General features: G+C 45.0%; 2 protein-coding genes across 6 annotated transcripts in view; one reads left to right on the top strand and one right to left on the bottom strand.

Annotated features, from left to right (window-relative positions):
• Window positions 1-3,734, top strand: part of dmtn (dematin actin binding protein) — a 12,272-nt gene extending 8,538 nt beyond the window's left edge. For all 3 annotated transcript variants that reach the window (XM_047329407.1, XM_047329409.1, XM_047329408.1), the window contains exons 10-16: window positions 1-43; window positions 139-194; window positions 279-324; window positions 953-960; window positions 1,381-1,446; window positions 1,776-1,856; window positions 1,942-3,734. The exon at window positions 1-43 is cut by the window's left edge and continues 63 nt beyond it. In XM_047329407.1, coding sequence (XP_047185363.1) covers window positions 1-43; window positions 139-194; window positions 279-324; window positions 953-960; window positions 1,381-1,446; window positions 1,776-1,856; window positions 1,942-2,055 — 414 coding nt within the window. In that variant the 3' untranslated portion in view covers window positions 2,056-3,734. The remainder of the gene's footprint in view (window positions 44-138; window positions 195-278; window positions 325-952; window positions 961-1,380; window positions 1,447-1,775; window positions 1,857-1,941) is intronic.
• Window positions 3,735-4,838: 1,104 nt separating this feature from the next.
• Window positions 4,839-12,500, bottom strand: part of ppp3ccb (protein phosphatase 3, catalytic subunit, gamma isozyme, b) — a 13,718-nt gene continuing 6,056 nt past the window's right edge. Inside the window, exons 7-14 of one of the 3 annotated variants that reach the window (XM_035607966.2) lie at window positions 11,787-11,864; window positions 11,011-11,105; window positions 10,631-10,756; window positions 10,178-10,255; window positions 8,870-8,954; window positions 8,291-8,388; window positions 7,896-7,922; window positions 4,839-6,532 (exon numbers count right to left, since the gene is read on the bottom strand). In XM_035607966.2, coding sequence (XP_035463859.1) covers window positions 6,354-6,532; window positions 7,896-7,922; window positions 8,291-8,388; window positions 8,870-8,954; window positions 10,178-10,255; window positions 10,631-10,756; window positions 11,011-11,105; window positions 11,787-11,864 — 766 coding nt within the window. In that variant the 3' untranslated portion in view covers window positions 4,839-6,353. Of the gene's footprint in view, window positions 6,542-7,895; window positions 7,923-8,290; window positions 8,389-8,869; window positions 8,955-10,177; window positions 10,256-10,630; window positions 10,757-11,010; window positions 11,106-11,786; window positions 11,865-12,500 lie in introns of all 3 variants that reach the window. The other 2 variants (XM_035607965.2, XM_035607967.2) reach the window with 2 other exon arrangements.

Genomic DNA, 12,500 nt, shown 5'->3' with positions numbered 1-12,500 from the left:
AGGAAGACTCAGTCGCTGCCGGACAGAACTCACCTGCACACCAGTGAGACTCTGAGTCGATTCTCTTCTTGTTCACTTCCTGTTCTCACCTCCAGCTTCACTCTTCTCTGACCAGGTGTTTTTCTGTTTCACCTGCAGGTTTGTCAGCGACTGCGACAAAGTCTCCATCCCACTCGAGCTCCGGTCTGACCAGAGTAAGTGTCGGCACCGGGTCTCAGCTGGTTCTGGATCAGTGTTTTCTTTCACATCAGAGATCAAATGATTTGTTCTGTTTGCAGATGCAGTCGGCAGAGTTTTCCACAGACGCAGACAAAGGCCGCTCAGGTAGGATGTTTCCCATGATCCTCTGGGATGTGTGTAGCATTAATACGACACTGTGTTTGTTCGAGATAAACTCGTGTTCTCGTAGACGAGCAGATGAGTCGTGAGCGTCACAGGTCTGGTGTGTAACTACACGTGTTACTGCAGTTCTCCACTGGAGGGCAGCGCAGGCCTCAGACTGTGGCTACTGCTCAGATCATTATCTGTCTCTTCACTGCCTCCACTGGTCACGTGTGTGTATTACATGTAGCAGAGGACACGAGGCGGCCATGATGTTTGTCTCCGACCTCGTCCTGACCTGCGTGTTCGTCATCAACAGCTGTTGAGATTATTAATACATTTCATTTGGAGTCCTGAGTCTTAACGATTGGTTTTGATTCTTTTGATAATTTTATTCCTTGTGTTTATTGTTTACCTGTGGAGCAGGTTAGTGTAAATAAAGTTATAGTTTCAAAAGGACTTTTCACGTTGATGTTGTGTCTGTGTCGGTTTGATTCTGCACACGAAGAAATGTTAACTTCACTCATGTTAAAGTTCATACATGTGTTTTATATATAATCTGTCCAACACGTTAAAAACCTCTCTGTTGCTTTCTTTTATATTCCCTCAACTCAACGTCAACGTCCGTCAGCTGCTCAGGTGAGATGCTCGTCTGTGAATGTTCTGTGTCTGCAGGTCTTTAACCTGCAGGTTTATGCTTAAATATCAAACATAGGTTCATATTATTTACATGTTGCTGTGACTGAACCGACCTGCAGGGGTCAGTGTTTCTCTATTCATGCTTCTGACTCATAAAGAACGACACGTAGACAGGAAGTGAAACTGAGTCCATTGATCAGTGAAGCCTGAGAACAGAACAGATCCTGGATCAGTGGTTCAGGCCTCCGTCGTCTTCACTTCTGCTCATCATGTTCCACCTGAACAACGTCTCTGTGTCTGAGCTCAATCTGCATCCGTCTCCGCCTCCTTCTGGCTCGTCGTCCTCGTGGTCGTGTTTTAACGTGTGTGAAGTTGTATAGAAACATTGTTAATGAAGTGTGTGTGTGTGTGTTTGTGTAGAACGGAGACGCTCGCAGGGAGAGGATGGACCGAGGAAACTCTCTGCCCAGTATCCTGGAGCAGAAGGTGAGAGCTGCTGTATCTGACGCCTGTTTTTCTCTGAGTGACCAGCAGAGGGCGACTCACACTGCAACATCACCCGTTAGTTTGTGAGCTGCTGGTTTTAAAACCTCGAGTTTCACATTTTGACAAGTTGTTGTTTTGCAACGATGCAAAAAACCAAGATGGTGCTGGACAATATGCTAAAGTCAAGGCTTGAAAATGTCCGCTCACAAACCAACGGACGATGGTTGAAACTTGATCCAAAGTCTAATATTTGTTGTTTCATATTTTAAAATAAAACTCATAACTTTATCTGAGTAATAATCATAAAGAGGCGTGTCCCTGCTGCTCAGGTGTATCCCTACGAAGCGCTGATCGTGACCCACAGGGGGCGCTGCAAGCTGCCGCCAGGAGTCGACCGCACGCGACTGGAGGTGAGTGTGAGAAGTACGACGTCTCACTCTGTCCCAAACCCTCAGACCAGTTTCATCCTGACTCTCCTCCTCCTCGTCCCGTCAGAGACACCTGGCACCGGAGGACTTTGAGCGGGTGCTCGGGATGCCGATGGCCGAGTTCGACCGCCTCTCGTTGTGGAAGCGCAATGAACTGAAGAAGAAGGTGTTGCTGTTCTAACAGGAAGTGAAAGAGGAGGAGGAGAACCAGGACGTAACAGCGGACGTCCAGAACTTGTCACGTTTGTCCACGCAAACAGGTCGTCCATCTCACTAACCAATCACGTCCCTGGAGGAGCAGCGACCAGACGCAGTGTTTCCTGATGAACCTCTGACTAACCTACTGACGCACTGACACTCACACACGTTACACACTGTGCTGCACTTATAATCACTGCTCGCACATCACACGTCCACCCATCACCTTCATCATCATCATCATCATCATCATCGTCACCGTCATCATCATCATCGTCATCATCGTCATGCAGCTGTTTGGTTCCAGGAGTTAAACCGGACGTCTGTCACGTCAGATTAGCATGTTAGCAGCCGACTCTGGGTTTAACTCTGGTGTCATGAAGCTCGTTCACTTTTCAAAACCTGCCTGGTCCAAACACATCACTGGAAAATGAGGTCATCGTTTCGACAGAGTTAATAACGACCAGTGTCACGTTCTTCCTTGTTCACGCTGTTACTTCCTGTGACAGAGCGACGTACGTCTGCTAACGCCGCCGCGGCTAAACTCGCCTTTGTGGTCACGTGTTCACGTAAACAACCAGATGCATCGAGAGCGTAACTGTTATTCACAGTATTCCACTAGAGGGCAGCCCAGAACTCCTCATCCTCTCTGCACCATCGTGACGAGTGTCTGCCGCTACACTGCCCCCTACTGTTCACGAGCGTATTGCACGTTGCTAAGGATGTTGATGGTGGAACTCGCTCATTGGTTGGCCGTGCGCTGGTCGCGTGTAGCTAACAAAACAACAAAACTAATCGATTTCATTTCCGCAACAAAACTACTTGAGTAGTTTGTTGGAAAACTAAACAAATCGGTTCCACAGGTTTCAGGGAAAACAGCAACGGAGAACTACTGCCGACGTCACTGCCCCCACAGGTCACGTGCTGAATTGCACCTCAGAGTATTTTAACTAACATCAAATCAATCACAACCATTAACCATCTGCATTAGCCTGGAAGAGGTGGTCCAAACCACGCCCCCTTTTGACCATATTTGGAACTTCCTTCTCGTCGGCAGCTGGATCAGCGGCCTGTACAGACTGTTACGTACGGAAAGCCGACAGGCTCACAAATCAGACACAGCAGGATGTGATGTGAGCAGCTCGGAGGAATCGACGCGTCACTGGAATGAAAAGGTAAAAATGTATTTTGAATAAAATTGAAGTGTTCTGTGTGAACCGCTTCATGACACCTGGAACTCAAACAGTCGTCCGATGCGTTTCTCGACTTGGTTGATTGACAGCTGATCGATGTCACATATTCAACATGTAACTTTATTATGGAATATATTCATGATGTGGAGCTTTATTTATTTGATGATTGTACATTTTGCTGCCAGTTGAAAACATTATTTTTGCTGTACAGGTGTTTGTTTTTTATTTTAATGAGTGCACGCTGATGACATCATCCCTCACGTTTACTCGCCGCCGACATGTTTCCCACTAATCTCATCCAGACATTTTAAAGGAATACTAATCAACACGGTCGCGTCTGCATCGGATCGTGTCTCCGGGTAGAAAAACTTCTGCCTCTGACTTTCTGCTGGCGACACATTTAAACATCCAGTCGTCTGTGTTTCTGTCGTACGATGAAAAGAATCAAATAAATCAGATACAAATATCATACATCTCATGTTGACGACATTTATTTCCCTCAGTGGTTTTACTGTTCTCCACTTAGGAGTATTATGTTTACACCCGTCTGTTCTTCTGTGTCATGTATTGGACATGAACCAAGAAAGAACTCATCAGATTTCAGTGATCTTGACATGGAGGTTTGTCTGAGGCCGAAAAGACGATAAGGAGCTTGTTCATTGGTTCACTGATTGCGCACGTGTAGTGTCACGTCTAAAGATGGCCGACAACAACGAAACATCTCATGTATATTGTCTGATTTTACACCTTTAAAGCTACAGTGTATAATATTTCAAAGTTTGTGTTCACAGAAATTGGATATATTGTCCATAACTCTGTTCATATGAGTTAAATATAGTTCCATGAGGTGGACCGACCTCTATGTGAGTCTCCATGTTTCTACGCCGTGAACGTTCCAGAACACGTCGCGTTCACGTTGAATTTTCAGATGCTGCCGGAAACAGGAAATGGAATCAGTGGTGCGCCACCATAAAGTGTCCCCTGTCTGTCGCTCAGCTGGTTGCAGTTTGCAACTTTACCACAAGATGGCGCCAGAAAATTACAGAAATGACACACTGGACTTTAAAGGTTGTGAGATTTCACAGAGAATAATTCATAAAGTAGTGATGAGAGATTTGATGATTGATAGAATTTAAGGACTGATGTTGTTGGAGGTCTGATGATTTTATTCCCTGGAAATCAATGAAAATGTAAATAAAAAAGGCAAATCTTCAAACAGAATCTTGTCATGAGGTAAGACGTAAAATCGATGATAAAACATCTGTAGTTTGACAGATTTAAATCTAAACACTTGTTGTTGAGTCCTCGTCGTTCCTACGGTTTCTCACCTCGACGTGTTTATTTGATGATGGTTAACCGTCCGCCTGCAGCTGCTCGGTGCTGCGGTGAAGAGCAGGTGACGACGTGGAGGGTTCGTGTTGCTAAGAGACACACGGGCGCGAGGAGGATCTGGCGCCGCTTCAATGCCGCTCGCCTCCTCAGCTAGACACAAAGCAACACTTCCCACGCCGGCCTCTGATTGGCTGGTGCCCGGCGACGCGTCCTTGAGCAGCAGAATGACACGAGGCACCGGAACGTTTCTGTTTTTTTATTTGAATGGAGTGAAACATCTACATAAATGAGGCCTCGCAATACATGTACTCAACAAAAATGTTTTTTTTCTTTTTTCCCCCCAAATTCATCTGTAAAGAAAAAACAAATCTTCATTTCATCTTTTTTTTCTTTCTTTTTATGGTTTCTGTACATTCTGAGAGATATGTTCTGAGAAAAGCTCCCGACAATCTCCACCCGCCTCCGAAACACAAAGAATCAAACCCACCACGTCCGTCATCCTCCCGGCGGGACACGCCCCCTCCTCCTCCTCCTCCTCCTGTCTCCATTAAAGGATCATTCCACTTTAATGCAGCTTCAACTGGTTCTGATGTTTTGTCGTAATCAGAAAATAAATCTCAGGATCGATTCGGAACATTTTAGCTCTGGTTTGAATTTGTGGGCAAAGTTTTGTTTTCACACGGAAAAACGTAAAGAAACGGTCCAGAGAGTCGGGACGTCGTGGTCGGGTCACGCTAACGCTCATGCTAACCGTAAGCAGAAGTTAAACGCAGACCCCAGGGAGTTCAGACCAAACCACTCCAGAACGTGTTGGTGACTGAACGGACGCCACTGAGGTCGGAGGCCAAGCCCCCTCATAGGCCGAGTCCTCTGGAGGACGCCGCCCCCGACTCTGATTAAAGCTGATTAAATGACATGCAGCGCGTGAAGAAAACTTTTTTACTGTTTATGTTCATGATAATAAAAATTTTCTATGATGTCAGAGTTTAATCGTGACGACAGAAGTTTGTGTTATTGAGGGAAACGTGTCGTTTGGAACCCGTCGCCCTGCTGGTGAAACACGGTGCTGCAGTTTACGACTCCTCAGTTTCTCTGGTGAGTTGATTGACACACGGAAAAAAACACTTTCCTCACTTTCTCTGGAGCTTTTGACCACGTCCGAGGAAAAACGTCGAGCTGCATGAAGGTGGAATGAACCTTTAACCCCTCCATCCTCACCCCCCCTCTCCGGACAGTAAAGCTTATACTGTAAATCTATAAGTTGTAAAAAACAAAATCAAAATAAACCATCACATTGAAAAGAGGGAACAATTAAAATATACATATATAATAATAATATAAATGTCAATACTTGCTCCTCGGAGCTCAGTCACACTATCATTGGCATAAGAAAGGATGGATCGTGTGTGTGTGTGTGTGTGTGTGTGTGTGTGTGTGTGTGTGTGTGTGTGTGTGTGTGTGTGTGTGTGTGTGTGTGTGTGTGTGTGTGTGTGTGTGTGAGCACGAACACAGCGTTTGAATGAGCTTCGCTTCCTCGACAAAGAAAAAAAAGAAAAAAGACAAAGAAATAAAAAAAGTATCAGGCTCCAGATTTGGTGAAATGGTTTTTGTCCGTCGTGTGCGGATGAGATTTGATCCTGTTCAGTCTGAAACTATGATATTTAATAGATGATGGAAAAAATAAGCGTGAGCGTCGCTCGGACTGAACTGAGGAGGAGGAGGAAGAGGAAGAGGGGGGAGAGAGGGGGCGGAGCGTCTAGGCCTGAGCGTCGGTGCCGTTCTTGTCCGGAGGCGCAGCGCCGCTCGCCGGCAGGTTGTTGAGGGAGGGGGCGGAGTCCGGCTGCCTGCTGTCCCGGCGCGGCGGCATCCGCTCGTTGATCCGATCCAAACCACGAGCCTCCTCGAAGCTCTGGATCTTGTGCTGAGGGTTGAAGCCTTGGATGGCTGCGAGGAAACAGACGAGTGTGAGCAGAGCCACACGAACACACACACACACACACACACACACACACACACACACACACACACACACACACACACACACACACACACACACACACACACACACACACACACACACACACACACACACACACACACACACACACACACACACACACACACAAATATCTATCCAACCCTTTTCAGTCTAACGTGACACAGAAACGTCTGTTTGCTTATGAACGTTTTTACTGTTTCAGATAACGAAGATACGAGACGAAGATAAACTTAAAATATAAACTGTAAATATTCACTTTCCAGTGTCTGGAAACATTAACGTTTCATTCAGTTCCCAGTTTATTAAAATGACAAGAAACTTCTTTATGAAGGTTCCAGCTTTCCACCGAGACATGTTTCTATTAATTCGAATCGGCTCCCCTGATCCACATGCTCCATCGTTTATGCATATATATTTTATTATATATTTTATATGATACATGATTCATATTTCTCTCTGGCACATGAATTGGTCAGTGAACTTACGTGGACGCAGGACGACGGCAGCGTGAAGACAAAGAGACAGACTTTCATTAAAGGACCAGTTCACTGATTATTATTATAATTAATAAGAATAGCTGATTGTTCACAGCTTGTATATATTTATACGTTTATACAAAACATTATGTTCAATGAACTACTAATATGAAAGGATGAACTGATCATATGGAGATGACATCATCAGCGTCTCTAAATATGAATCTGAGTGATAGACAGTTTGAGATCTGACCTTTGACCTTTACAACATGTACAACAACAGAGGAGCTTTGATTTAAACAGACACCGAGACAGATGAGGATGAGGAAGATCAAGAGGAGGAGACAGATGATGAAGATGAAGACGAGGAGTCGGATGAAGAGGAGGAGGAGACAGATGAGGACGAAGAGGAGGAGACAGATCATGAAGATGAAGACAAGGAGACAGATGAAGAAGATGAGGATGAAGAGGAGGAGTCAGATGAAGAGGAGGAATCAGATAAAGAAGATGATGAGTGAGATGAAGACCAGGAGTCAGATAGAGAGGCGGCGAAGACAGATGATGAAGACAAGGAAACAGATGAAGAGTCGGATGAAGAACATTAGGATGAAGAGGAGGAGTCAGATGAAGAGGATGAGTCAGATGAAGAGGAGTCAGATGAAGAAGAGGAGTCAGACAATAAAGAGGGGAAGTCAGATGAAGAGGAGGAGTCAGATGATGAGGAGGGGAAGTCAGATGAAGAGGAGGAGACAGATGAAGAAGAGCAGTCAGATGAAGAGGAGTCAGATGAAGAAGAGGAGGAGGAGGAGGGGGCGTGTCGTACCTCGGGCCTCCTCTGCCTCGACGGTGGCTGTAACGTGAGTAGTTTCATGCCCAGAGGAGGAGAGAGAGTGAGACGTTAATCATCAGCATTCTGTCAGTTCACGTTACCACGGCAACCTGTCAGTTCTGTTAACACGAGTCGATCATCATACAAGCCCCGCCCCCACAGAGGTTAGACCATCATCATCATCATCATCATGAGCTGTTGTTAGAGGAGCAAAGACTTTTCACATCATGCTGCTTATGGTCACAAGCCCCACCCCCTGGTGCTCACAAGCCCCGCCCCCTGCTGTCTGGCTGCAGTACAGGTGATAAGCCCCGCCCCCTCCATGTTAGCAGATGGGACATGTTTGAGCTGATGCTGATGCTGATGCGTGTGTGTGCTCAGACACTCACCGCTTTGCAGAGTTTGTCGACCTCCAGACAGAACTCCCATTGGCAGCGTCCCTGTCGGAGTCAGGCCCTTCAGCTGTAACACACTCTCATTCTCCTCTCTACACACACACACACACACACACACACACACACACACACACACACACACACACACACACACACACACACACACACACACACACACACACACACACACACACACACACACACACACACACACACACACACACACACACACACACACACACACACACACACATTAAACTCCATAATACAACAATACAAACTTCTGTACCAGTGTAACTAATCAGTAAAACTAATCATGTGTTGATTCAAACTGTGGAGCGTGACACAGATAAGAGCAGCACAACTAATGAACACACACACAGACACACATACAGACACACACACTCGGAGACGTCGAGTGAACAAGGACGAGCTGTGACACACTTCCTCAGGTTGAAAGTGGGACACGGGTCAATCATCAGAAAGTCATTAGCCTCATAACAAAGTGGAGCAGAAGAGAAACGACAGACGTAGTTTGACTTTATGAATATGATGGATCCTCTGAACACTCACCTGAGCACAGAGAAGACTCGAGCCATCTTCCCAATCGCCCGGATCTTGTTCCTGATCACCTCCTTCCTGACGGCCGGAGTTCCTCCTGAGACACACACACACACACACACACACACACGAGTCAGACGATCTGAGCGAGTTCATCAGAATGAGTCAGCAGCAGATCAAAGCTGCAGCAGTTAATCCATTAGTTATCGATTAGTTATTGACCACTAAATTAATCACTGACTATTTTGTTAATAGATGAATCGGTTCAAGTATTTTTTACGAAAAGAAAAAGTCAATATTCTGATTTCAGCTTCTTCAATGTGAATATGTTCTGGTTTCTGTACTGTACAGTACACACTGTACTATATACACCACAGTAAACTGTACACACTGTACTGTACACACTATACTATACACACTACTGTAAACTGAACTGTACACACACTATTGTAAACTGTACTGTACACACTACTATATACACACACTACTGCAAACTTTACTGTACATACTGCACTATACACACTACTGCAAACTGTAGTATATACACACTACTGTAAACTGTACACACTGTACTGTTCACAACACTTCAGCTTCCTACTTCTCGTGTCTGATTAATGATATTCCCATGTAGGACGCCCGCCCGCCCGCCCGCCCGCCCACCCACCCACCCACCCACCCACCCCCACACACACACACACACACACACACACACACACACACACACACACACACACACACACACACACACACACACACACACACACACACACACACACACACACACACACACACACACACACACACACACACACACACACACACACACACACACACAAGCACCTGATGTGGATTAATATTCACCACCTCAAGCTTCATAAATTCACTTTTAGTTTGATATGAAAAATCAGAACACGTTAGCACATTAGCAGCTAGCGGAGGAGAAGTCGAACCCTCCATGAACCACGAAACAGGAAGTGAGACGTCGAGGGCTTCGTCACCATCATCAAGAGATTCATCATCTCATTTTTTATCAGGCACAACACTCACTGCAACACGCGTCTTTAGCAACATGCTATTTAGCAGCATGCTAACGCAGTGTGTGATAGTTTTTAGTCTGAAACTAACAGTGTGTTTATTTCATACTATATACAGGAAATATAATATATATAAAAAGTACCAACAGCAGGAAGTGAAGTAGAATTACATTTTACAATACACCAAATAAATATGAAAAAGGTACAGAGCTGAAATCTGAGAGAAAAGTTTTCACGATTCACACGAACACCTGACGATAATAAAAGATAAAACACGACGTCTCACCTTCACACGTGTCATCTCCCTCCGACATCAGCTCGTCGTCGGAGCAGATGTTCAACACGTTCACCAGCATCTCCGTCACTGTCACGAACACACACAGTCAGTCATATTCATAATCATATTCATATTGCTCCTCTCTCTCTTGACACGCTAACAACAGGCTTTGTTTGCGCCACACGTGACGGTACATGATGAGGTACAAAACAGTGCAAATATAAAAAAGGAGGCTCCGCCCACTTCACTGATGCTAGTGGAGTGGAAACTCTGCTGGTCACGTGTCAGTGTGAAAACTCCGCCCACGTTCTGTTCTCTGATTGGTTCTAATCAGTCACGACTCGACGTAATTAACACTTCCTATCGGTATCACTTCCTGCTCTGACTTTTCACCATCGCTGTTCCTCCTCCAGAGGAGACAATCTACTTCCTGTTTACAACCGCCGGGTCAGGTGATCTTACCTTTCTCCCCCACGAAGGGCAGAGACCAGGTGAACACGTCCATGAAGTTGGGCAGCCAATAGGGATGAGGGGAGCAGTTGAACTGACGGATGTTCATCACGTTGTTCTCATATTTCAGCACCGCCGCTACGGACAGACGGACAGACGGACAGACGGACACACACACACACACACACACACACACACACACACACACACACACACACACACACACACACACACACACACACACACACACACACACACACACACACACACACACACACACACACACACACACACACACACATTAGCATGATGCGCTTCCTCTCTGCAGTTGCCATGGCTTCAAGGTTTTTCCAGCCTGTTGCCATGGTTCCCGTGCCTCACGTCTCTCCTACCTTTGTTGTTGTACACGTCCAGGTAGTTTGGAGCAGAGAAGATTGTGATTAGAGACGGGAAACCTGTCGTCTGACTCTTCCTGTACATTCGATACCTGGTGGACACAAACGTCAGAGTTACACACACACAACCTCAGATCAATAACCATCAGATCAATAACCATCAGATTGATATTGATCCGAGGGGATTCATTCAGACAGAAGAAACCAAACTGTTAGAGTGAAATAAATAAGAATAAAGAGAAACACAGTGACGAGTGAGTGTGTATTATATGTTATATAATATGAATGAACAGCGGTGATGTGTGTGTGTGTTACGAGTTACAGTGACCAGTTCCTAATAAAGTGGAGTCTTTGATTCACACTTCTCATATTTGTGTTTCCTTTTTTTTTATTTATAATAAAGTTTATGGTTAAACTGTAAAACTTCAAGACTCAGTTACATTTCTGTGTCATAAGGTTTTAATAACAACATCTCAGATTATTGACCGTCAGACTCTTATTAATTATGAAATGGAGTCAATATATTTGGAGACAATGTAAATCTGTTAACGTCTGCTCCCTTTATGGATCATATCAGAAATGTAACTGATCAAACTGATGAATCTGCTCATCTGAACAAGACGAGAGATTTGATTTGTTGATAATTTATTGATCAAGACAAATATAATTTATTGATTCTCTCATATTATTATTTAGTCTTTATTTGCATATCTGGACATGAAAAGTATAAAAAGGGAGATGATAGAATAATAAATAAAGATAATCAGACTCACCCAGCGTCCTGCGCTTCATGTGCTCGTATTACAGACAGCAGGTTGTTGTTCATCAGGAAGTCACACACCGCTGGGTAACTGACACACACACACACACACACACACACACACACACACACACACACACACACACACACACACACACACACACACACACACACACACACACACACACACACACACACACACACACACACACACACACACACACACACACACACACACACACACACACACACACACACACACACACACACACACGTCAGTTAGTCATTTTTCATTTCTGTAAATTCATGACGACTGTTTCTCCAGATCGGACCTGTGACCCACTGCCCGGGCGTCGCCCGTCACCTCTGTTGCCATGGCACTAAAGATGCTGCTCAAACTGGAGTATGACAGAAGCTCTGGAGCTAAAATTGGAGATTAATTAAGGTCAAGGCTGTTTTTAATATCTCATCTGTTTCCAACAGAGCCCAGAAGTTTCTCTACAGAACCAGAAATATTGATCTGATTCTGAGAACGAGAATAACAATGTTTCTATGGACCAACACAAAAACAACAGGGTTCTAGGCCTGTCGGGGTTTGAACCGTTAATATGTCAATTTCTGTTAATACGATTTATGATCAGAATCATAAGAGCGCCAGAGCTTCACGCCCAGAGAGTGACGTCAGAGGAAGATGGCCGCCGCATGAACAAGGTGAACTGACTTTCTT

The sequence above is a fragment of the Scophthalmus maximus genome, chromosome 20 (assembly GCF_022379125.1).
Source record: "Scophthalmus maximus strain ysfricsl-2021 chromosome 20, ASM2237912v1, whole genome shotgun sequence".
Taxonomy (NCBI): Eukaryota; Metazoa; Chordata; class Actinopteri; order Pleuronectiformes; family Scophthalmidae; genus Scophthalmus; species Scophthalmus maximus.
Note: the sequence above shows the minus strand (reverse complement) of the source record. Positions and strands in the feature narration are given on the sequence as shown.